Below are 25,876 nucleotides of genomic sequence, written 5' to 3' on the forward strand. Positions count from 1 at the left end.
TAAACAGGGTACTACAACAGACTTCAAGAAAACACTTAACTACCTATGACTTTCATAGATTATGACTTGAAACAAATAGAAATCTAGCCACCTTTTGCACCTTCTTGGATGATGTGCTGATGTTCGAAAAAAAATCCAGTTTATAAAGGCTTGATTTGTGTTAGATCTGTGATGAGTGTCTCCTGTTGGTATCAGAGGCCACAGTAGAATATCTTTAGTTTTTGTACAAACTGGGCTTGTATGCAGTAAGTTTGTTAATGCTGGTTTTTATGCTGCATACAGGAAGAGATTTTTCATTAATTGCAAGAGTCATTGGTTTGGGACTCAGGGCCCCATTTTGCTAGGCCGTATACAAACTTTGTCTCTGCACCAAAGCATATACTTTGGGGAAAACAAGCAGTAAGACCATATTGATCAACATGATATGAACTTGAAGTGATACCAATGAGTTGCTGAAGGATTTCTAAATAGACGACATGGCTAAGGAGGGAGTTAAATAAAAAGGTACTCGTGTGGAGACATAGAAGGAGCTATTCCCAAACACGGACCAATTTGGAAGAAAGTATGAAGGTCCTTTTTTGAAAAACTTAAATGAGTGGGCAATAGAGACAGTTACTGATGTTTTGATAGCAAAATGGTTGGGGCAGGATGGGATATTGTAATAGTGCACAGGAGGCAATGGGAAGATTCCTAGAAGCTCAGCAGCGGCTTGAGAGAATGATCTTGTGCAGTGTATAAAATAGCTCTATATTGTTTAGTCTCCATAAAATGGAGAGTCTCTCTAAAATAACCTCACTGACAAAGATGCATTTTAAAAAAAAAATGTTTTTAAGTTAAGGTTACCTATAGAATATTAATTCACCCCCTGTATCCATTACAGTCTAATTGCATCATTGCTCAAGTCTAAGGCAGCTTACATTGGATACTCAAAATTAGCATATTTTCTTACTTTACTCTTTGTTCCTTTGTTCCCTTTCTAAAAATGGAGCAATGCTCCCTCTAACAGAGTTGTGAAAACAAATGCATATTTGCAAAGCACTCACATACCACTGATAAGGATGTAGGAAAGCCTTTGACAAAATTAATTCTGTCCAGAGCAGGGTTTGAACAGTAAGTAGTAAAGCACCCTGGAAAAAAAATACTGAATAAATGCCTATTAAATGATTGCCATCCATTGGATGAGGCAGTGGTCTTATGGGGGAAAATAATTGTGTGATCAAGTAATTCAATGTATCAGTGCATCTGCACAAGGAAATTGAATTAAAGATGCACAGGCTCTGCAGCAGCACACACTGCAGAGAGCTTGGGAACTGGAACTCCCAGACTTAGCAGCCTGTATGATGAACTCTCCTACTTTATGGGGAAGAGGCAAGACAGCTCCTGCCCTCTGCAGGCTCCCCAGAACTCTGGACTGACAGATGGAGCCAGGAAATGGGCCCGCCTAGTTCGGAGATTTCAGGTTCCCTGACTGGCCAGCCCACCTAGCAAACAGGCAGGCAAGTCACATGGCATGAAATTTTTCCAGAAATAACTCTTTGGGTTGTTTTCTTTCTTTCTTTCTTTCTTTCTTTCTTTCTTTCTTTCTTTCTTTCTTTCTTTCTTTCTTTCTTTCTTTCTTTCTTTCTTTCTTTCTTTCTTTCTTTCTTTCTTTCTTTCTTTCTTTCTCTGCAGAAAATGTCTCTAGCTTTTCATTCAAATCTAGAAATTAAAAATGTTTCACAGGAAGGAAATTTGGGTTTGCTCCCACCTTAACCAGGAAAATTAAAAACATGTATTAATAAATCCTTGTTTGATGAGGCTTTGCTTCATGAGTTTTGAGTATTGGAGCCTGGCATTATTCTAGCCACTTTGGCTGTGTCCAGACTCCATGCCTCCGTCGACGGAGGCATGTAGATTAGCCAGCTCGGAAGAGGGAAATGAAGCCGCGATTAAAATAATCGCGGCTTCATTTAAATTTAAATGGCTGCCCCGATCTGCCGATCAGCTGTTTGTCGGCAGATCGGGAGAGTCTGGACGCGATGCCCCGACAAAGAAGCCTTTCTTCATCGACACAGGTAAACCTGGTTTCACGAGGCTTACCTGTGTCGATGAAGAAAGGCTTCTTTGTCGGGGCATCGCGTCCAGACTCTCCCGATCTGCCGACAAACAGCTGATCGGCAGATCGGGGCAGCCATTTAAATTTAAATGAAGCCGCGATTATTTTAATCGCGGCTTCATTTCCCTCTTCCGAGCTGGCTAATCTACATGCCTCCGTCGACGGAGGCATGGAGTCTGGACACAGCCTTTGTAAGCCTTATTTAAGCCAGGAACACTTTGCACATAGACAGCATTATATCAAGGAGTAAGGTGGCCTTTAGTATCAAATATTACACGTCTCCTACTTTGTTTTATGAAAGGAACGGGTCACTAGGCTGTTTCTTCTCCAGTCTAATGCAGAAGCAGCTTGGAATGAGTGACAGGAGATGGATCACTTGATGGTTATTTGTTCTGTTCATTTTCTCTGGTGCACCTGGCTTTGGTCACGATCGGCAGACAGAACACTGGGATAGATGAACCTGTGGTCTGGCTGTTCTTATAGCTCATTAGTCTGGCAGGGGCTGAGGCTGTTCGGGGGTAAAACCAGATAAAGCCTCTGGGGGTATGTCTACGCTATAAAGTTTTGTCAGAAAAATGGCCGTTTTTCCAACAAAAGCTGAGTTATGTCCACACTGCAATTGCATTCTTTCATAAGTAAATAAAAAGAACAGAGGGCTTTTTGAGCAATTGGTAATCCTCATGCTATGAGGAAGAAGCCTTTTTGCAAAAGAGCTCTTTTTTTGGTCTTTGTAAGTAAGAAATTGGTAAGTAAGAAAAAGTAAGAAATTGTGGACGGGGAAGAGGTTTTCTTTTGCAGAATAAGAGGCCTGCAGGGAAAAGCACAAGTGCCCTGGTGGCCACTCCATCCAAAGTAATCACAACTCTATAGTTCCTGTCTCCTGGCCCCTCTTAAAGCTACAGGCACCTGGCACAAACCTTGTGGCAGGAAGCCGGCTTCAGAGCAGAACCTGACCACGCGGCTCTCCCTGCAAGAGACCTGTCCGCACTTCAAGCCCCTCACAATCCTCCTGACCCTCGCCAGGAGCGGCCCCAGGGATCCCAGGACCGGCCCAGGGACGAAGAGACGCACCCCATCCTGGTCAGGCGAGAGATCCAGTACCTCCTCAAGCGAGGAGGAAACATTACAGGATCCTCAGGCCAGGCGTCGCAACGCCAACATGTATGGCCAGCTGGCCACGTCCCTAGCGGAGCAGAGACTCCCACCCTGTTCAGAGTAAGGTGAAAGAGTTCCACCAGGGATATGCAGAATAGTACTAGAGATGCAGCCGTGTTAGTCTGGTGTAGCTGAAACAAAAGACAGGACTAGGTAGCATTTTAAAGACTAACAAGATGGTTTATTAGGTGATGAGCTTTCGTGGGCCAGACTAAAATTTTGATCTGAGGAAGTGGGTCTGGTCCACGAAAGCTCATCACCTAATAAACCATCTTGTTAGTCTTTAAAGTGCTGCATTGTCCTGTTTTTTGTTTCAACCAGGGATATGTCTGAGCTACAGAGCGCAGCTCAGGGGCAGCACCTCACGCCTGCCCCGATTACCAGGAACTGCACCAGATCCTGCAGGGTGGAGAAACATCTTTCCCACCCATTCTGGTGGACTCCGGGGTCCAGACCCCCATCATCGTCTGGCCGGGGGGGAGTGTTGCGCAGGATGCTGCCCCCTCAGCCTACGGACAAGCAGCAAATGGAAGTGTCTGGCCACAGTAGGATTCCCTCATGGGTGGCAGAGGAGCTGGGAGCAGCCTGGGCCTCTCTGGGGTCCACACACAGGTGCGGGTCGCTGGGCTGTGTGTGGGAGCAGCTGCTGCCTCGCACCTGCAGGCATGGCTGTGTGCAGCACTCCTCGGTCTGTGTGGGGTCGTGCCTGCGCAATGTGGCTAGCCTGCTTCCAGCCTGGGCACACCTCCCTGGTGGCGGGACATGTGTGGCCTCCCCTGGGCCTGGGAGCAGGAACCCAGGCATGTTCAGGGGCTGCCTGCTGCTTCCACGTGCCGCACAGTAACGCAGCACATGGTTGCACGTGCACAGACCCCAGCACAACGTCCAGCCTGAGCATCCCGCACAACACTCCCCTCCCTAAACCAACCCCCTCCCCCATTGCAGGGACTGCAGCCCGAGAGTGCCTTACCTCCATGAGGAGGGCCCCGATGGTGGACTTCCCCACGCCAAACCAGTTGCCCACCGACCGGTAGCTGTCACAAGTGACAAGCTTCCAGAGGCGATGGCGACCCACTTTTCCAAAGGGATGGCGGGCCACAGGTGGGTGTTGCATCTCCAAAGGGCGGGGGCAAGCCAGGCACCCAGCTACATCAGTGGTGCTGGAATAATTTTTAGAGTGGGTACGTGGACAGCAGAAGCTATGCATGTGGGCTTTTGTTATTGCTTCAAGCCAGGTGTGTGTGTGGGGGGGGAATCACCCTCAGCTCCTCGAGGTCCAGAACCTCTACCAGCTATGCCCTGGCTGGGCTGCATTAGGGTGTGCACTAGGGTCCCTCTCACCTGTTGTATATCCACATGGCTCAGTACCTGGCCGCAGACAGCTCTCCCATGGCCTGTCCTTTCAGGGGACAGGTCCTGCCACAGTCTTTTAAGCTGCAAACGTGCCCCATGTACTACTTAAACAGCCTGGCCTCCTGGCTCCGGCCTCTGCCTTCTTCTTGGTGCGGTGGTTTACAGCACATGGCCGAAGAGAGCTGTAACCAGTGGAGTGCCATGGCAAACACTTCCACACAGCTTCCCAAGTCTCACTTTTCCTGGCCTCCCTATGAAATAAGCATATGGGAATTATTTGGCAGGATTTCAGGTGGGGGTGTACAGTATTGGCAGCCTCACCCATTCAAAAACCACACATCATCCTAAATCCATGAGACTGGCTGTAAAATCAAATTTTAAAAAATGCTAGGTTGAGTATGCGTTTTGCTTATTTAGCCCCCCACTGCCCACCCACCACCGCAGTAAGTGTGGCTGCCAATCTGTATTGATAATGCTCCCAAACACATGGGGAAAGATTAATTTGGCCCCAGCTTGAGAAGCTGCCTGCTGCTGCCTGACAGCACGATGTTCCCTCTAATCTTTTCCACCCATGTGCAGAATAAATTTGTATATGCACCGAGGCAAGTGCAGATGAGCACCATCAGTAGAAGCGCAACCCTAGCTGGGCAGCATTGGAACCTCTCCTGAGCAGCCGCACAAGCGCCCAGCTCACAGGAAACCCTGGGCATGGAGTGTCCGCTTCTCCCCAAAATTCCACTTATGTGCCCCTGCCCTCACTTCTGCCCATCTCCCAGCTCAGCAAATAATTCTCTTAATACCAGCTCTCCCTTCCACAGCTCACACATCAGTTGTCCCCCCCCCACTCACAGCCCACTGCATCAATTCTGCCCCTTTGGTTACTCCATCACTTCTGCCTGGTCTCCAGAACCCAATAGATCAATTCTCCCCCCAAAGATCAATAATATCTTCACCCCCCGTCAGCATTTAACATTTGCCCCCAGATTCCACATCAGTTCTGCCACCACATCTGCCTCCTTCAGGCCCCAACATTAATTCTGCCCCAAGTCACATCAGTTTGCCTCTACAAACTGCCCTACATCAGTGTGCCTTTTCTCCAGATCTGCCACCTGCCTGTCCCTCCAGCCCCCAGTATCACTCCTGCCCTCTCCTCCAAAAAGTACACGGTGGTGATGTCCTAAACTAGTCTAGGGAGCAGCACTTTCCTCAGCCCAGCTGAGCAGCATTAAAAACCGAATGGGGCTGATGTCCAAGGCTTAAATCCTGAAGATGCCAACCCATGCTCTGGGAGAGACCAGATCTCTTCACCCCATCCCAGACCCTTGAGGAACCAATCCGGTCTGTAGGGCACCCTATGTTGGCAGCACAACTGGCCCAGCCCGTTGATAACAGCAGGCTGTGATGCTCCAGCAGGGGACTGGAATTACAACATGCGGGCTTCACCCTCAGACCCGTGTAAGTGCAGCTGGAAGCCAGCACATGGGCATCTTCGGGCCCCTTCATGCCATTGACTGAGGCTGCTGGAATGGGGCTAAAACAAATCCCTCTCTCCCGCTACTGCAGTCACTGTACTGACACCCCGAAGGTATTTCCCCAACCACTTGTCCCTGTGTACGTTTCCCAGTGATCTTAACAGGTCAGTTCGGTGCAGGCTTGGGGAACAGGATGGGCAGAAAGCCAATGCAGCACTCTCAGCCCAGTACCATTGCTACGGGTTCTTGCCCTTCTCAGGCTCAGCTGGTCCTTGCCCTCCCCTTCACGGGTGTGTGTGACAACACTCCCGAAGTTATGATGGCCCATTGCGAGCACTCTCAGCCCCGTCTGTCTATACCCCTGGCCAGCAACTCATTCTGCTCCCAATTTCCTTCTTGCCCTCCACCTCTGTTTCTCCTCCACCTCTTAAGGTGCGTTCCCCTCCTCCCCACCTTTCTACAATGAGTGTGGCAAGGTCACCGGAAAAAAACAGAGGAAACATCCGGTCCCCATTGTCCACAGGCAGGGCAGAGCTCAATTGGCAACTGCTCTGATTGGCTGCTCTTGTGGAGGGGGCAGGACATTGGGAAACACAGAGGATCAAAGGAGGCTGAACCACCAGCCTGCATCACAAGACTGGCACAGAAATGGTGAGAGCTGACAGTAGGCATTGTGGGATTTGCAGTACTGTAAAAACCTCATGACATAATTCATACTTGATAAAACAATAATAATACAAACTAGCAAAGGTCAATCCCTTTCAGGAAATAAACCCACAAAAGTAAAGACATTCTGAGCTGAAAGTCTCTGCAGCCTCCAGACCTCGGGCGTGGAGAAGGAAGCATGATGTGTTTCCAGAGATCCTGCATCTGAACATTTTTCTCCTCTTCACTCACTGGAAAGTCCTGGGATAGGCCAAGCCTCTTCTAATTGAGGAAGCACAAGCTTTGGCCAAAAGGAGTCACTCACTGCTCCCTGCACCTTCCGTCCTGTGGCATTCACTATGCTGCTCCTATAGTGCATCTAGTTCAGGGTGACTGGCAGAAGGGGCTGGGCATGGGATCTGAACACACTTCTGAAAGGGGGCAGGTGTCTCTTTGCCACTCTTCCGCTGTGGTGTCTGCCATACACAACATTTCCCCCAATCGTTGGAGGATTCCGGTGGCCAGCATAGCAGTGATGTAGCTAGCACTGTAACAGTGATGTAGTCCTGGGAATTCTTCTTCCTGAGTTTCTGTCCTGACAGTTTCCTAAAGGTCTAGCAAAGGCTGCAAACACCCTGCTGAGAGCTCCATTACCCACCCTGAAAGGGCCTCTCCTTCCTCTGTTTCAGTTATTATGAAGGTGCATCATTTTGACTCTGACTCCATAGTTAGGGTGGTCTAAAAGAGAGATTAAATTCTTGCTTCTCTCTGGCAGTGAGAGGACACTGGTGTGGAATTTCATACCAGGTTCATTTTTGTGCCCTTTGGATTTTCTGTGGAGTTTTCAGTTTGGTTTCCCTTCATTCATTTTTAAAGAAAGTCTTTGAAACTGGTCCCTGGATCAGATTTTTGCTTTGTAGCCTGACTTTTCATTGTTGACTACAATTGCTTTAAAGAATTTCCTCTCTCTGAACAAACTTTACCGGAGAGGTGGATCCTGAGTAGTCTTGTTTCCACTACGGGATTTAGGGTAATTTTTAGCCACAATCCATGTTATAACTGAAAGCATATGCCCTGTCGTACAAACCAGAATTGATAGGTTTCTATCCCTCAGGTTTGCACACACAGGGCATATGCTTTCAGGTTTTTTGTGGTTTTTTTTTTTTTTCAGATTTTGCATAAATTTGAGTGATGCATCAAGCTAGAATACATCAAGCCCACACAGGCCTCTGGGGTAACAGGGAAACTACCAGTTGGGAGAAGAGAAAGACTTTATGGGGACAGAGGCCTGTGAGACTTGGTGGATCCTCTGTAGGTTTGGATAATCACACAAGCTCTGAATCTCCTGGGAGTTATATGGAACCTGGTTATGAAGACAGGGTTTTGGATGCTAGTTTTACATGCAGCGTGCCTGTGCTGGCACCAGAATTTTATATTAGTCCCCTTTATGTCTCAGGTCAGAAGAGTCACCCATGCTTTGGGTATGTATGCGGTTATGGTACAAGCCAGCTGACCTGCTACTACACCCACTATGCCCTCACACCCACCGCCCAAGCTTGTGGCTTAGAATTTTTCCATTTCCTTCTGTGGGAGCAGGAGAAGGCCCTCACTGAAGGCCAGTGCTGCATGCATTATAAGGAGATGCAAGATGCAAGGGCACTACAAGATATTATAGAGAAATTAGGCCATGTCTCAATGCTTTTACAAAGCCCTCCACTTACAAGGCAGGGGAAATGCGCATAAATATCAAGCAAAGATCGTTAATCTGTATCCCAGTACACATAAATCTTACCAAAAAGCTGAGTGCAGCTGTGTTGCCTTTTCCCAGACTTTGTTTATAGGCTGTATCCATTAGCAAAGATTTCATCTACCACTTCCGCTCTGTGTCATCAAAGCCATGAGCTGATACACAGAACTGAACTAGCATTCCGTACTGCCAGATTGCCTCGTGGTAACTGTTAATTAAAAAAAAAAAGCAATCAAGGCATTTTATGTGCAAAGGACTGCTGGGTTTCTTTGCAATTTATCCGGTCCCCCTTGCTGTGTCATCAGCCTTTGATCATTTCTACAGGATCAACCACCATGTGCTGGAGGTTTGCGCTGGACACAAGTTCCAACCTTTTCCTTCCCTCTCTCTCAAGTATTGCCTGGTAGCCTTTGGTCCTGGGGTGTGGTTTTAGACGATGAAGGATTCAAATTGCTTCAAGCCATCTTTTCCCTCTCTGATCTTAAAGACATAGTAGAAAATCTCACCCCCGGATCTTAACTTTGGGAGTGTGAACCCACAGAGGGTCACCATGTGTCCAGGGGGGTGGGGGTCACAGCCCAAATCTCCCCTCCTCCAGACAAAAACAAAAATCAGCCAGTGACTAACACTCAAGACCTCCCTTTCCCTCCTACCGCCCCCCCCCCCCCCACACACACACCTAATACTCCCTCAGGCCTAACTCCCAGTATCCTGCTGGCCTCTCCCCAAATCCAGCAGCCATTACACGTTCAAAAATAAAAATGTGCAAAGGGTTATAGGCTATGAGTGCAAATTCATACAAAGAATTGTGGGAGGCAGCACTGTAGCTAGGTATTTTTGTGTCTGGGGCAATATGTTTATTATGTGCCCTCTCTTCTTAGGTTAGCATGCACCACATTCTTTACTTTTGCAACTTATTATTTTTACTCATTGCATCTTCGCGCCTCTGATTTTGATGCACACAGGGCATGCGCCTCTCTTGCGCTGCCCTTCTAATGGCCCTGGTGGGAGTAGGATAATTATGTCACTAAACACCAGGCTTTGGGCTCCCGGAGGGATAAGTCTGAGAGCTCCCCATAGCATAGGAGGCGCTACCCTATATGAACACCAGCAGTGCATTGAGAGGCGCAAGACCCATTGCAGAAGTGAGAGTCAAAAGGCGGGAGAGAACTCGGTGTTTAAGCAAAAGCCTTGGAATAAAACCAAGCGAATGTAAAGAGATGAGAAAAGTAGGTCAGGAGAACACGTTTGGGGAAGTGGCCTTGTTCTGTTTTCTTTGGCAGGACACAAAGGTGGCATATGAAGAGCATTCTGACTATTAGCAATTTAATTGTATTGCAGCTGTTTAGTAAAGCAACCACAATTTGCTTCAAATAGGTTCCCGGTGTTAGAGGGAGAGTGGGAAAGGTTTGTACCACCCAGGAAGGGAAAGTTTTTATACCACGCATCAAAAAGTCATGTCATCTCACCTTGAACGGAGATTCTGAGTTGCTATTTCAAGCCAGCAAGGAGGAGAAATTGAAAACATACATGAATGTCCTCACAAACTTACTTAGCCACACATGTGCACCCATGCATGCACACCCTCACATATGAGGATATATATACAACCCACAAGGCAGCATGAACACCCCAAATACATACTCATATTCATCCTGCTGCTACACACGGCCCCCATCCCACACTCTCCTAACAATGGGCCAAAGAGGTGAGCTTTCTGAGTTGTGCAACAACTTGGTTAAGACTCTAGGCAGGTTTAGTTTAGCCAAACCAGTGAAGTCCATCTTAAAGAAGCTATTTTTTTGCAGAGATAAAAGGATATTTCCAAAACATCCCCTTCTTCGTAAAATTTTACTTTTATCCCCCTACTACTTTTGTGCTTTCCCATGTGACAAAGAGTGCAGTTGCCATCAACCTACACATACACACACATGCATGCTCACATGTGATTTGGATGGAACAGGAGCCAAACTTTGCTGGGCTCCCTCTGCGGGGCTCAGGTGTGGTTTCTGTTCTTGTTTCAGCTCCTGTTAGCCCTCATTTCACAGTCCAAAGGCCTCGACCAGCTCCATTGATGTTTTATTTGCATTCATTATTGCCCTCTTCTGAAGACCATATCAATTAGAGGTAGAAAAGGCTTATTCCATCCCTTCTAGCCCACATCCTGGAGAGAGGGTGAGACTCAGGATGTTTCTTGCTTTAAGCATTGGTGCTCCCTATCGTTGGCACTTGAGAAAGGACCCACAGTTCAGAAGGCCTGATCTCTGTGGAGTTTATCCTGATCTTTTCATGCCAGGGTTGGTTCATTTCATCCTACTCCTGCTAGTGGTGCATCTTCCCTCTGTGATTTACACTGTGCTCCAGTTGGCAGGATACGCCAACCCACTCCAAACTGTGTATTTTGAATCCAGCGCCAGACACCTTTAGTCTCACTGCAGAGAGGCACATCGACAAAGAAAGCCCCGCTCCTGATACCCCCCGCAAGCCGCAAAAGGGCTTTGCAGGGTTTTGCTCTCTGCCGGTAGAATGCTTGCCCCTGGGATGGAGGCGAAAGCCCAAATCCCCTAACCAAGGAGCCTAAAAAGCTCTGAAGATCTAGGCCTGAACCCTTACTGTCCAGTCCCGCAAGGCTCCCCCATGTGGAGCTCACTGCAGGTTCAGGGCACTGGTTCATCCTTCCCGGTATGGTTGTGGCAGAACTGTAGATGGAGGAAGCTGTGGTTGTGAGCAGAGAGGGCAACCGGACCACTGAGGTCTCTGAGGAACACAGTGCAATGCAGAGGGCTACTCTCTGCTCTCAGGTATACTGCTGTGAATCCCCCCTACTAGAGAAGCCAGTGAGCTGATGTGGGGGTGGGGGGAGGGAGGAGTCACACCAAGGAAACAGAGCCGAACATTGCCCAAAATCTGGAGAGTAGAAAAAGAGCCGAAACAGAAATCCATCTGAAAACCTCTCTTCCTGGGAAGAGGCCTACCTTACTGCAGTGACTAATGGCGCGCCAGCGGAGAACCAAGCAGGTCAGGGTAAATGCACAGGAAATCAGCTGTTCCCACTCTGCTCTTTCCTAGGGCCAGAGCTATGTCAGCTATTTCCTGTTTTAATCCCAGGGGAGAAATACATTGACGGCAGCTTTTTCCAGACATGGCATTGAGACTTCTGCTTAAACCTCAGAAAGTCGCCATTAAAATTGTTTGTTTCTATTGAGCCCGTCTAGGAGACGTGGACAGATAACAAATCACAAGGAAGGGGTGGAGTGGCAGTTAGTAGGCAGGTTGCCTGATGTGGTTTTTATGCAACATATGCACTAAATCTTGAGCCTTGCTCACAGTTGGGAGCTGAAACACTAGTAAACAAAACTGCAGGCATTAGTTAAGAACTGGCAGACTCATAGCTGGAAACCAACCCACCCACCCACTCCTGTACATTAGTTTTGTTCGAAATAGGTAAGAGTCTTATCAGAACACTTATGAGTGTTTCATTTCTTTGAAAGGCTGGTAAATTGCTGTGTGTCTTAATATCACTTGTAATATCTTTGTTCCATGCTATAAAATAAATGCTGGTTTTGATTTATAACTGAAATTGTTTGTTCTACAATTGTGAACCCAGGCATGGGAATTTTCCCTTTTCTTCCATTCAAGAGGACTACCAAAAATTAAATGAGCCATTATAAAACAAAAGCTTTGTTTATTGCCTCATCCACCCAGGGGGGATTAGTACACACAGAGGGCCTTGTCCTATCCCTTTGAATGCTGGAAGAGGGACATAAAAAGTTAAAATGAAGACTGTTCATATCTATGCTGTCTGAAGTCATGGGGCCACAGATAGTAAACTAAAACAGTGCTCCCTAGGGTTACCTGAGGGTCCGACCTGAAAGACGTTTTGAATTGACAGATTATCATGTCTGTCATCTTTAGTTATTCATTGGTGTGTGATTGCTTGCTTTAACCTGTGTTTTTTTTAAAAAAAACAACACACACACACCCTCTTGCTTTTTTCCTAGTTAGTAAATGTTTAGATAACACCTGTAGCCAGTCCTATCTTTGGTGTAAGATCTAGGGTACCAGTTGACCTGGGTAAGTGAATGATTTCCTGGGACTGGAAGCAATCTGAATACATTGTGATTTTTGGTGTAAGTGTGCATTTGTCACTAAGTCTAGCGTGCCCGGCTGGCCAGATAACCAGATTCTCCAGTCTATGACTCCATGGGAACTCCTGGAACCCTATTTGGAACTGACTTGATGAAGTCTAATTACAGTAATTCCTCATTTAACATGTGCCCGCTTAACATGTTTTTGCAATAGCACAATTTTTTTTTAAGGGAATGTTTTTTGAATTACACGACCATCCCCAGAATAACATGATTTCCCCAGCCGGCCAATTGCCGGTGGCTGCGCGGGGCTTCCCCCGCCTCCCTGCAAAGCAGCGGAGGGTTCGCTGCTCACCGTGCCGTTCCCTGCTGACTCCCCTTTGCCAGACTCAGTTCGGGTCCCAGCAGACCCGTCACAGGGGCATACTCCCAACCCAATCTCCCTCCCCTCTTCTTCCCTCTCCTTCCCCAAAGGGAAACACCTCCCCTCCCTGCTCTAACCCAGTCCTCTTTCTCCCCCAACCTTATATCCCAGTCCCAACAGACACCACTGCTTAAAACACAACCCCCACCTATTCCATTATTTTCAATGGGAAAATTGACCCCGCATAACACGATCATCTTCTGAAACATATCTATAGTGTTAAATGACGAAATCCTGTACAGGACATACACCAGTTTGGGGTGTCTGCCCTGTTTTGGACAGTCTACCGAGCTCAGCACTCATGGTTGTGAACCAGTCCAGTCAGCTTGACAGGGGCTTCAAGGCAGCTCCATAAAACAAGTTTACAACACCACAATTAAAAAGCCATCCTCCTCATTTTCATGGCCATGGAAACACAAAACACATCTGCATAGAAACAATTTTTATTAATAATTTGGGTGGAAAAGGGAGGTAAGAAAAACATCCTGAAATAATTGCAAACAGGAATTTTCTTTAAGAAATCAGTGGAATGTTGGCATAAAATTTAACAGGTAACTTATTAGATTTCTCTTTCTCCTCCCTGTCCATTCCCTAGTATCTTTAGTCAAGTTGTTATGGTTGTAATTTTTTAATGGAAACCCTGAGTAAAATATATGTTTGTGGGTCATAGTAACCTCTGTAAGGAACAGTTAATCAGTGGATATAAAGAAGCTTACTCTTTTTAAATCAATAATTATTATTATACACTGAAACAAAGTATGGAGGCCAAAGAAAACAACTGTAAAACTCTATCAGTTGTGGAAAGCTACAAAGAGATACATGTTCTTTCTTATAGTCCTTTGAAGATCAGGATATTTGGGGGAAAAAATCACAGAAGGTCATAAATATCAGTAATACAATGCCAGACAAAAAGTCTGAGGTTATATTTAAAAGCAAGATTCTTCGCACTAGATGGAATTACATGGTCCAGCTGCCCATTATATAAAGCACCCTTCCCTGCCCCCCCTTCAGACCATTTGAGAGGGTGAGGTCCAAAAAGCCCATCTAGAGTCGCTCACTCCACATACAGAATTTCTTTTATACCAAAAGTCCTCCATCAAATAGTATAAAAATGAATCAGAAAAATAACATTTGCAAGAAAGCCCAGCAACAGCTTATATTACAGAGAACAAAGACTTGCCTGGAAATTCTTCTGTCACTATATGTTGACCCTAATAATGAATAAAGGCCCTAGATTTCCCACCAAGTAGAGTTCAAATCCTTAGATGCTCACACAGTTTTTAATTCAGGCAAAACGTTCATTGATTTCCCCTAGATACCTAGGTATGAACCCGCAGAAGTGGTGCCATATAAATGACTGGTCCTACTCTATATAATTAAAGGCCACAATTCAAGACAGGCTTATGCCCCAAAATTTCATTCCAGATCCTGAAAGTTAGGTCATGGACTCTGACCGTATCCATCCCTAACCACTATATATGGATTGACTGTAAGTGAGAGCCACTAAGCAATTACACAGTAACTGAATGGTCTGCTAATGCAAAATAGTGTACTAAATTGAATAAGTTTTGATATTAGAGTTGGGCACCATGCCTGGTACAATGACAGAGGTATCTATTGTGCCCACTGAATATAAAAATAGCCCATTGCATGTTGAATCAGTTTCCAAATCAATGACGCAGTCAGCTGATGAATGGTGATTGTTCAGGAATGCAGGTTTGTTTTTCCAGCGCCCGAGTTCCTATGTTAGACACCTGCAGCACTGGTATCAGGACCCACTGCAACAGACACATCTTGTTTCTCCCCTTCAGTGGCTTGCACAGCAGGATCGTCAGCCCCAGGGCATTCTTTGGGCTCCTCTGGCGATGATGCATTCACTTGCTGCACAAGCTGAACTTCCTCAGTGGAGGCAAGTTCTTCTCCTTTGACCTCCATTTCCACAGCGCAACTTGGAGCCGGCATCTCTTTTGCTGGGTCAGCTTTCTCCTGTTCTTTAGGAATGCACTCAGCTGTGTGTTTGCCTTGCTCCTCTTCATCCCCTTCCTCCTGTTCTTTGGGGGCCTTTTCCTCGACTTTGCTCCCATCCCCATTTGCCATAGAGATCTTAGCTGGGGATTTCAAGTTCTGAGCAGCAGCTAAAATGTCTGCTTGTAGCTGTTTGGATGAATCCACGGGTTCCTCTGGGTGGGTCTCAGGAGCCTTTTCAGGAACTTCGTTGAAAGCTTTGGCACCCCCTGACCTGTCATTCTGGTCCACGTACTTCTTCTTAGGAAAAGATGATGGGTAATAGGCTGAGGCCTTGTGTGTCTGCCTGACAATGACGGCTGCACATAGAATGAAGAACAGCAGAAAAACTAGGGACCCTACCACAATGATTAGCAGCATGTACTCTTTGAAGATATTCACAACCCTGTCCAAGATGCTGATTGATGTTGAGGTGCCGTTGACAGCAACAGTCTCGGATGTAGGACTCACCCCCAAATTCACACTGATGGAAGGGAAGATGGAGGCAGCACCTGGATTGTCTCCACTCCCACTGTTGTCCTCCAGGACAGCCTGGAGGTGCGCTGAGCGTGTGGTGCACAGAGGTACCAGCAGGAAAAGGAGCCCACAGACTGTAGTTGGAGAAGCCATTTCTCACATAGGAACCTGCCACAAACAGAACAAAAATGGGGGACAGGTTAATATCCATCCTGGGCAACATCCCAGGGCCTGGTCTGGGGTGCATGGGAATTGTGACTATGGCAAGGTGCCTGCTTCTGAGTCAGAGAATGAAGGATGTGATTCAGCAGGCAGCTTCACTTGTCATGTCCCTGATTTTGAAGTTTGACTTGTGTAGCAACCCTCACTGCTTCTCAACCACCATTTTGGTGCATTAATTTCCTAGATAGATCTTAATGCTTTAATGGCAGGAGGGGGTGGGTAGTTTGAGGAATGGGCACAGTGGGTCCATCTTATGCAGCTAGAATATGGTGGGGTTTTATTTTGGGACATGGTTCTTTAAAAGAAAGCGGTCACCCTTAAAACTGGGAGGGCTTCCAGTCCAAAGAGAAATTACAGCCACCGCCCAATTTCAGAGACTTTCTATTACACATGTATTATTACAAAAAAACAAACAAAACCCCACCCAGAAAACTCAAAGGATATAAAACAAATCCAGAGTGAAATTTCAGATGGACTGGCCTTCAGCTTTTGGAGAGAAACAGGAATTTATGCTCCCTCAACAACCCACTTTAAAATGTTGCCTTTTCTCTGCTATTTATTATAGAGGTGCTGGAGTTAGTGTGGGTATGGGGAGGGAAGGAGATCTCAGGACGTTATTGTTTTAAACATCAGCAGGAAATGGTGAGGATGTGGGATGCAAAGGAAGAAACTGTACTTTCTGGAGCACTCTCTCTTAGCTGGACTTTGATCAGCCCTGAGGACAGTGTTCCCTCTAATTTCAGTCATGTGTGGAATAAATATTGTTTTGTGCACTGTGATTTCTACAGATGTGCACCATCAATGGAAACACGTGCTGCTGGCTATGGGCATGCTGCAAGTCAGCAGGGAGACATTTAACTCTCTCTTGGGTGGCCTCACAAAAGGCCCACGGTACTCAACACCTGCTGAGCCTGCATGTAATTGTCATGATCTGGAAGAGAGCCCATGGCTACTGCTGATATTCCAGCAGTGCCCCTATGAACTCTGCACCCCTATGCCAGAGGGTTTGTGTATTCTTCATGTTGCATGTCCTGCCCTTAGGAAATTGCCAATGATGAAGGGCCAATACTGCATATGATAGATGCCACTGCAGAGCAGTGGCAAGGGGGACACCTGTCCCTCACTAGAATGGAATTCAGATCCCATGCCCAGTCTCTTCGGTAGGGTGAGGACTGCGAGGACCTACCCTGCCCTTGCAAATGTGAATTTCCACTCAGAGGCAGGTGGATGTTCATGCAGAGAATCCCACACACCTCCTACCCAACAAGCTCCAAATCCCCACACTCCGTTTTGCTTCTTTTTTTCTCCCCCTCCATACAGAGAACACCTGGGGCCTGTTATCAGAAGTGCAGCTCAGAGGTGTCTCTGAGGGAGCACCACGTGAGCCTGTAACTTTAAAGAGAATGACCAGTCCTGCGGCACCTTAGAGACTAACAAATATATAGAGGATCATGAGCTTTCATGGGCAAAACCCACTTTTACAAATCAGCTCCAATTTTCACCTCCAAGAAAGCAGAGCTGGGCTTCAACCCCTCAGCCCATTTACCTGGTACTTTCCTAGCCAACCCACTGGCTACCAACAGCATTCAGCCAGAGGAAACATGTCCCCGTCCGGAGATGCAGCATCACCAACCAAACCCAAGGAGTCTCACGATGGAGCATCATTAACTCCTCCCTGAGTGGCCTGCCACTTTTTTTTTAGCCCTGTGGACCCCTGCTAGGAGGAAGCCAGCTAGTAAAGAGGCTGCACAGGTTAGTAGCAGTTTGACGCAAGACCTCCAAACACATTGGATCTTGTTTCCTTGACAAAGTCCCTGTTCTGGAGGGGACATGTTTTTGCTTCTGTTTCTCAAGCTCACCTTTCAGGAGGGGAATGGCTGTCTGGATGGGAGGGGGAGACTGTGCAGCTGTCACAAGACGCTGGAAAGCTTTGTGTGTTCTAGCAGCTATAAAGATATTTCTGGTGGAAACCAGGCCTGGTAATAAATTACTTGAAGCGCCAGGCAGCCTGGGCATATCTTATAATAGAAAGTGTGTTTGCAAAAGATAACACACCAGCACACCCCAAGAAACTGATAAATAATTCCCACGCGCTTATTTTATGCGGAAGAAGCATATGCTGCAATCCCCTGTCAGTTACAGTTCTTCCTAGCCATATGCTGCAAACGTCTTTACCAAGCAGAAGCCAGACTGTTTAAATAGCTGGTGCGTTAGCAGCCTGAGGGACTCTGGAGACCCCCTGAAAGAAATGGGCCCTGGGAGAGCTGTCAGTGGCCAGGCGCTGGCCATGTTAGGAGCTTGCACTATGTGGAAGTATGCCTGGATGGGAGGGGCCTCAATGCACACCCATCTGGCCATGATTTTAGCCCACAGTCCCTTTAATTAAAACCTCGGCAGCAGCAGGCCATGGCCCTACAGATATAGTGTCTTGAAGGCCTTGATAAGGGATCTATTATCAAGAACCTCCAGGCACTAGGCTAAAGTGCTTGACTAGTTGCCCATAAAATTGAGCAGAACATATGCTTGGTCCTAACAGCAGCTGGTGGCACTGAGGAACAGCATTTATTACCCACCCTAGAAGTCACAAAGTGGTCCTGAAAAAGTGGGGGAGTGTATCTTACTGTGGGAGCAGCATGGCACCCTATGGTGACCCAGCTCAGTAAAAAACACCCTTTTTATTTCCAGATCTGCAACCCCATATGAACTCCCGTCTCCTCCCCCACTTCACACAAGCACGCACACCTTGCTGCAGGACTCTCTCAACGGCCACGTTTCAGTAACCACATCCAAGATTCACAATGTGATGCTTGCACAGAATTGGCTGGTCACATCAATCATCCAATATCTGGGGCCACAGCAAACGTCAATGACTAATAATGTATTTGATTATAAGCTCCAGTGTTCATGCAGCCCTGGCTGGCTCAAATCTTTCACTCAGGAAACACAAACACTACCATGTGATTTACGAGGGTATCCAACATAGCGTAAGCTATACGTTGTGAATATTTGCAAGGCACTGCAGAAGAACTGCTTGCTTTGGCCTACCAGAGAGCCAATGGTTCATTTAAGAGCTGCAAAGGGGATATTTTGATGTATTTCACAGACAGTTTCAGATTCTGCCACTGGGACTTGTCACTGACTAGCACTTTGTTTGGTGAGATGCTCAACAGGGAGGGACTTTCACATAGGAATTTATGAATATATTCAAATCACTACAAGAATTTTGCAGTTGGTTCACCTATCATATTGGTTAGAGGATACTAACCCTATAAGATCCTATCCATCTCCACAGAAACCCATCTGAGCTAGCCACTAAAGACTAGTGAAATGTTATTCAATAAACCCAAATGGAGTGAAAAAATAGAGTGTGTTTTTTTAATTAATGTTGAAGAGAGAATTGCATGTAAAATATAAATTGTCTAGCAAGAACCCAACAGGAAGGAGGCATCATCATACTCAGAACAGGCACAGTAGCTACTGAGCAGCCCTTTTAAAAAGCATAATGGCCTTGGTCTCCAAAATAACGCAAGCAGATTGATTATTGGCACTGTGTTATTTGCTATGTTTCATTTCTTAAAGAAAAAAAAACCGAACTTTGATTTCATTTTTGGGTTTGCAAAGAAGTAGCATGAAGCGCAACATTCCATGTGGTTTACACTGGCATACTCAGAAAACCAGATGAAAAGCAGATGAAGTGATTTTTCCCCTAAGTTTAAGTGTTATTTATAAATGCCCTGCTGGGGTAGGAGTGCTGAATGCCAAGATTCTGGTGCAAGCGAAATTAGTTTGGCTGATTAACAAATTCCTGACAACTGAGGTTGACAGTGGAAACTTTGACACAGCCTTAACTACAGACGGGCAAACGTGCAGCTCCATTGATCCATTCCTTCCTTTGTTTACCGATTGTTAGAGCCACGTGTGTAGCTAGCACGATGGCAAGAGGCCTGTCAGCCTCCTGCACGGTTAGAAATCGATTCTGAACTCCCCATGAATATTATTGCTGTGACTAGCCCCAGAATGGCTCCACTCGAAGAACATGCAGAGCGTAGGGTCCGCTCAAGCAAGCAGCAGGGCAAATTTCTGCTCATTCAAGTTTGCAAGGTGACAAGTCAGGACAGCACTTAAACATCTGCTGAAGTCCAGACCTATTCAGGAAAACACTTAACCAGGTGCTTAACTTTAGCCTGCACTTAAATCCCATTGAATTAAATTGTGCTATATTGAATAGGGATGTTTTCCTGACCTGGGGCCACTAGGAGCTAACGGGAGAGCCAGTAGCTCCTTTCACATGTTCTATAATTTATAACATTTTACACAGCTTGGTAGGAGGAACAGATTTCAGTGCTGTGGCAGGAAGAAGCAGACTGAGGAATGGAGAGCAGGGGCTTCTCAAGGTAAGATTACACCTCTCTGGATTACTGCCCCAGTAGCATCACTTGATTGCAGATTGAGAGCAGGAGCCCAATCCACAGCAATTCAGGGTTTGGAGTGTGGCGCTCTGCAAGTCTGGAAAGCACAAGAACGGGGAGGAAACCCCAAAGCAATAATTTTAAGTGGAGGGTAACATTGGTGCTGGAAGATGTGGGCTGCACATCTGAGTCTGGTCAGTTTCTGATAAGTCACTGCTGGAAAGATCACAGATGGCTCCCTCCTTTGCCGAAACTCCAGGCCTCAAAAAGAGAGAAGAAACTTTCAGCTCTATTGGTGGCAAACCAGAGGAGGAGGGAAGGTTTCAGGTACCTCCTCCCCGATCTGCTCTATTCAAATGGGTTGCAATGTGTCTGCATTGTGTGTAGAAGTGATGCTACAGGGGCAGGCTGGCACAGAGTACTGGGAAGGGGACCCGGAGTATGTCCTGGTTTTCACAGCCTCCTCTGATAAGGAGTTCCACAGGTTGACTTCACACTGCCTGTTCTAAGCTTGCTACCTATTCATTTCATTTGGTGACCCCTAGTTCTTTTGCTATGGGAATGAGTAAATAATGTTTCCTTACTCATTTTCTCCACATCAGTCATGATTTTATAGACCTCTATCATATCTCCCCTTACTCTCCTCTTTTTGAAGCTGAAGAGTCCCAGTCTTTTGAAGGGAACTTGGAGATCTGGAATAGCTAAATTTTCACATGAGCTGACTCAAGGACCAGGGCACACAATTACCTCAGCCCTAGGAATAGCTACACAAAACCAGCTGACTGATTAGCTCAGGGAAGGGATTCCCCTCCATTGTTTCAGCTCCTTTGTTTTATCTTCCCCCTTCTTTTTGCTGGGATGGATTTAACTTGAGACCAGGCTAATCTAGACAGACTCAACATGCTCCAAGCCACACCGGGACCTTGCTATGTTCTCACTGCCATACACTCCTGATCTGCGTGGCTCTCCTGGGTGTAACCCAGTATCCTCAGGGTTGAGTCAGCCTGCCCAGCCTCTGGTCCTTGCTCTACTCTTACCACTGAGCGCTGTAGAAGGAAGCGATATGTTGAGCTCACCTCTCTAGCCAGCTCAGTAAACATGCTCTGGGAAAGAACAGCCCAGTGGTTAGAGGGCTGGTCCAAGGCACAAGGATTCATTTAATTTCTCAGCTCTACTTTCTGCCACTTTAGGCAAATCAATTCATTGCTCTCCTGCCTCAGTTTCCCACTCTGTAAACAGAGCTAGTGTCCTCTCCCACCAGGGTGCTAGGAGGCTAAAGATCTGGTTGGGGGGGGAGGGGTCAGAGAAATAAAAGAAGTGAGACCCTTGCTTTGCTGTCATATTTGCGCATCTCTGCACAGTACGGGCTATGAAGAACAGTCACACAGTTACCCTGGAACACATCCATGCTTCAGGGAGGAGCAACAGCTGACTTCCTTGCTTTTCTTGTCCCAGAAATCAGTTACCAGGGAACTCCTGGGGCCCAGCTGCACTCAGGTCCCAGCGTGCTCATCCCCAGGCTCAATGTCCCCCTCCATTCTTCTTTAAAAAAACAAAAACCCGGATGTTAAAAAAGCCTATTTTTGAACAAATTAAAAGGAAAAAAAAACCTTCCGAAAACATCCCATCTAAGCTCTAGTTCCCATTCTAACTCCCTGGCTCCCTGAAATCTGGTTCCCGTTTCAACACAGAGCCAATGACCAGCGTCCAGCAGTGAAAGTAACCTTATATTTCTTACAGGTTCTGTCCTATTAACAAGCGGCTGCCTGCCAGCTCTTTAAATAGCCCCCTGCTGGCTTTTGCCACAGCTCAGCCAGCTTTTGCCAGAGCTGTGCTCCAGGGTACACCTGCTTACCGTCACCTCTGCTAGCATCTCTCCTCTCCCCCACACTGCTGGCTCCCATTCTGTGCAAAGAGGCTTTGCAGCTTGCCAGACATGTGCTGTGGTGGTCACCCAGGGGCATCCTTCAAATCAGCTCAGACCGCACGTTAGCCCCAAATCCCCATTTCTCGCAGTCCCAGAGGAGCCAGGGTTTTGGTTTGAAGGCCAGAGAGTATGGCAACCAGAGGAGCCAGCAGCTGCTCTCCGGGGTCCTAGAGTCTTTACCTGCTATTCCTTTCATTCTTTTGTCAAAGGTGTTCATTTTAGGAACACTTGTTTTGTAGCGGTTGCCTTTTCCCCAGTCCCACCTTCTCCAGGAGCTGGGCTGTGATCTGCAACTCCACAGCAACAAAAGTCACAGGCTTGACCCACTCGGAGAAACAAGGGGGCTAACTCCTCAGTGACTATGAACACTCAGCATTACCCAGCCCCTGAGCAAAACGGAATTAAAGAACTCCTGCGATTCTGTGAATGAGCTGGGGCTCCAGATCAAAATGATAACACACACACGTGAAGGAGCTTCCGAGCTGGAGCTAGACTTTATGGCTTGCCCCACTACCACAGCGATACTCTGCTCCACAACTCACAAGCCAAAATCCCGCACCAGGAGTCAGGCCAAACTCCCACTGGACTTCACCAGGAGGCTGCAGCAAGTTAACCCGGCAGCAGCATGGATGCCTGGATGTGGCTGAGGCTGTAAGCAGGCTGGTGAGGCCCAGATTTTGCTCAGCTGAAGTCTGCACTGTTCCGTGGGTCAGTGCTGGCCGCCCCTCCGAAGGGGTCTTCGGTAGCCCAGCGAGATGGCTGCACAAGAGACGGTTACTTTTCTGGACCTCCTGGTTTCAATAAAATCAAGACCCTGTCTAGTAGCTTTGAGCAACAAGTTGCAGCCACTGAAGCTTAATGAAAAGAGAAAGCCCCATTCCCCCTTCCCTTGCCACCTTTTAAAAGGCATCAGACTCTGTTGAACAGTTAGCCATGGGCAGCTTGAGCAAAAAGCTTCAAATGTTCCCTCCATTCTCCTGACACTCCAAAACCTGCCTGCATCCAAATTACTCCCTGTGAGGCAGGTCAGTTCTCCCCATCCGTCGTCCCCTAGCACAAGCTGTTTCGCCCACGTGCTGCTGACCACAAGGAAGTGTGGAGACATGGAATGCCAACATTTTGCACATCCAAAGCCAGAGTACATTCCCTCCCCCACCCTCTTGTGTAAATCCCCAGCATGTTGGGCCCCCAATGCCAGTTCAATCGCACCCTGTACATCTCCAACCCCTCCCCACTTCCTGTCATATTCACTTCCAAATGCTTCCCAGAACCATGATGTATCCCTCCAAAATTTTCCTCTGAATCCTCAGCACTTTTCTCCCCCAAAATGCCTGCTTAAAGCCACAGCAGTGGGTGTACTTGTAAAGCAAAGGAAGCCAATCAAATGCAATTTTTCTCTTTTTGGCAAACCCTTCTCCTCCCCTCCCCCCCCCAGAGCCCACTGATGTTTGCTCCCTCACACGAATGTATTTCTGGCCTCTCGCCCTCTCTCTCTCTCGCACACACATGCACCCTGCTTTGCCCAGGCAAGCTCACTCAGCTTGCTTCAGAGGCACTTCAGAACTTCTTGCAAGCATTCAGGGCTAACTCCCTGGCTCCCTTTATCTCTCCGTAAAAGCAACTCCAAGATGAAATTTTTATTCCAAAACTGAACTCCACCAGCCCGCCCGTCCAGCTGAGTACTCTCAACTCGGATCACAAAAGAGCATGCAACCTTAACAGCAACACACTGGGAGGGAAAATACCTATATGGCAAAGACACAAACAATAAAGCCACACAAGCACTGGGTTGCAGTGCAAGCTGCAGTGAGGAGTTTGAAAAAGTAGAAGAAAAGGTTGCGGGGAAAAAGAAAGGGGGGTTCCTCCAATGCAATTTTCTTGCAGATTAAATATTGTAAAGCACAGGGAAGGAGCTGAAAGATGGGGAAGTTGCATGTACTCACCAGCTTAACGTCTCCCAACACCCTCCTGCCAGAGAGGCCTGTCTACAGGGCTAGAGAGAATGAATGCAAAGTTTGCTTGTCCCGCACTCCTAGCTCCTTGCCTAGTTTCCTCTGGCTCCTTGGGACTGTATCTCTGAGCCCAGCCTGGAGTCCTCCTCCTCCTCCTCCTCCGCAGCCTTGAGCTCACTGGCTAGGATTGCTGCAGAGCAGCTTGTTTTCATTAAGGCTGGTTTCATGTGGGGATGGGGAGGGAGAGAAGAGGGGGCAGGGAGACCCTCAGTGTCTCCCCCGCCCGCTGGCAGCTCCCACCAAGCTTGGGAAGCCCGGAGTTTTCACTCCCACATCTGTGGGAGAGGCGGGGGGAGAAACAGAGAAGCAGGCAGGGCAAGGATCTTGTTCTTTACTGCAGAGATTTGTCACAGGCAAAGCCCCAGTCCCATCCATCTGCAGCTCCAGACCAGGCCAGCTGGGGAAAGTTTTGTCTTTAATTTCTTCCAGCAAATCTCTCTTGCTCTGAGGTCCCCTTCCTTGCCCACTATCCTGTAACAGGAATCAAACACTGTTTCAGAGCTCTATCCTGGAACTGCTGTAGGAGGGGAGCAGAGTTCTAACAAAGGCTTAAGTGTGTGTGTGGTGGGGATATACAACCCTGGACTGACTTACCTGGTCACCACACACCACTGTTCTGCACCTTGACCATGCAGCTCTAGCCAGAACACCTGCAATCACAGCAGACACCTGTGGCATCTTAAATGTAGCTGGTATCATGAGCTTTTGTGGGCACCATGCACCTTTTCAAATGAGATGCACTTGAGTGGAGGAAAAAAGGGGACCTTCAGAATAAGAAGGGAGAGGACGGAAAAAATTGCTTGTCAATTGTAGTGCCAGTGCTAATGAGGCTAATTGAGTGGGTTGGAAGCGTCCCATACTTAGCTTTTGATGTCAATGGGGTGTTGTATGTAAGGTTTCCTTATACAGGCAGTCCCCGGGTTACGTCGGACCGACTTACGTCGGACCCCTAGTTACAAACCGGGGGGGCGCTTCCCCCCAGCAGACCATGGAGACGCGGAGCTAGTCCCCCCACCCCCCCAGCAGACCAGGGAGACGCGGAGCGGCTTTTCTCACCACGGAAGACGTGGGCGGCGGGACCGCCAAGACGCGCCACGGTCCTGCCGCCCGCGTCCTTCGCGGCGAGAAAAGCTGCTCCGCGTCTCCCTGGTCTGCTGGGGGGGCGCAGCTAGTACGCCCCCCCCCCCCCCCCAGCAGACCAGGCTTTTCTCGCCGATGCCTGGGGTAGAGCAGCCGAGGTGCGGCGCTACTGGACCAACCCAGCAGCACCCCAGCTGCCCTGCCCCAGGCATGTCCAATTCAGCCGCTGCTGGTCAGTTTCAACAGCGGCTGAATCTGGACGCCAGTTCCGACTTACATACAAATTCAACTTAAGAACAAACCTACAGTCCCTATCGTGTATGTAACCTGGGGACTGCCTGTATTACAGATCACAGTGAAGCTCATGTCATCTTAAGGAATGGGTTTTGCTCATGGAAGCTCTTGATACTATATATATAGAGAAAGAGAGATTTGTTAGTCTCTCGGGGTATGTCTACACTAGAATGTTAGTTCGAACTAACGGTCGTTAGTTCGAACTAACATTCATAGGCGCTACACTAGCGCTCCGCTAGTTCGAATTTGAATCGAACTAGCGGAGCGCTTAGTTCGAACTAGGAAAACCTCATTTTACGAGGCTTAAGCCTAGTTCGAACTTACTAGTTCGAATTAAGGGGTGTGTAGCCCCTTAATTTGAACTAGTGGGAGGCTAGCCCTCCCCAGGTTTCCCTGGTGGCCACTCTGGCCAACACCAGGGAAACTCTATGCCCCCCTCCCGGCCCCGGACCCCTTAAAGGGGCACGGGCTG

The 25,876-nt window shown here is 47.6% G+C and overlaps 1 protein-coding gene across 1 annotated transcript; it reads right to left on the reverse strand.

Moving 5' to 3' along the window:
- Positions 1 to 13,406: 13,406 nt before the first annotated feature.
- On the reverse strand, positions 13,407 to 24,301 carry TMEM119 (transmembrane protein 119). The gene is made up of 2 exons (XM_075898775.1): positions 23,962 to 24,301; positions 13,407 to 15,628 (listed from the first exon to the last, which is right to left on the reverse strand). The coding sequence occupies exon 2, from the start codon at positions 15,611 to 15,613 to the stop codon at positions 14,726 to 14,728; it is 888 nt and encodes a 295-aa protein (XP_075754890.1). The 5' UTR covers positions 15,614 to 15,628; positions 23,962 to 24,301; the 3' UTR covers positions 13,407 to 14,725.
- Between the last annotated feature and the right edge of the window lie 1,575 nt (positions 24,302 to 25,876).

The sequence above is a fragment of the Pelodiscus sinensis genome, chromosome 15 (assembly GCF_049634645.1).
Source record: "Pelodiscus sinensis isolate JC-2024 chromosome 15, ASM4963464v1, whole genome shotgun sequence".
NCBI lineage: Eukaryota > Metazoa > Chordata > Testudines > Trionychidae > Pelodiscus > Pelodiscus sinensis.

Coding starts and splice junctions, on each gene's coding strand:
- TMEM119 (XM_075898775.1), bottom strand. CDS start 15,613: ATGGCTTCTCCAACTACAGTCTGTGGGCTCCTTTTCCTGCTGGTACCT.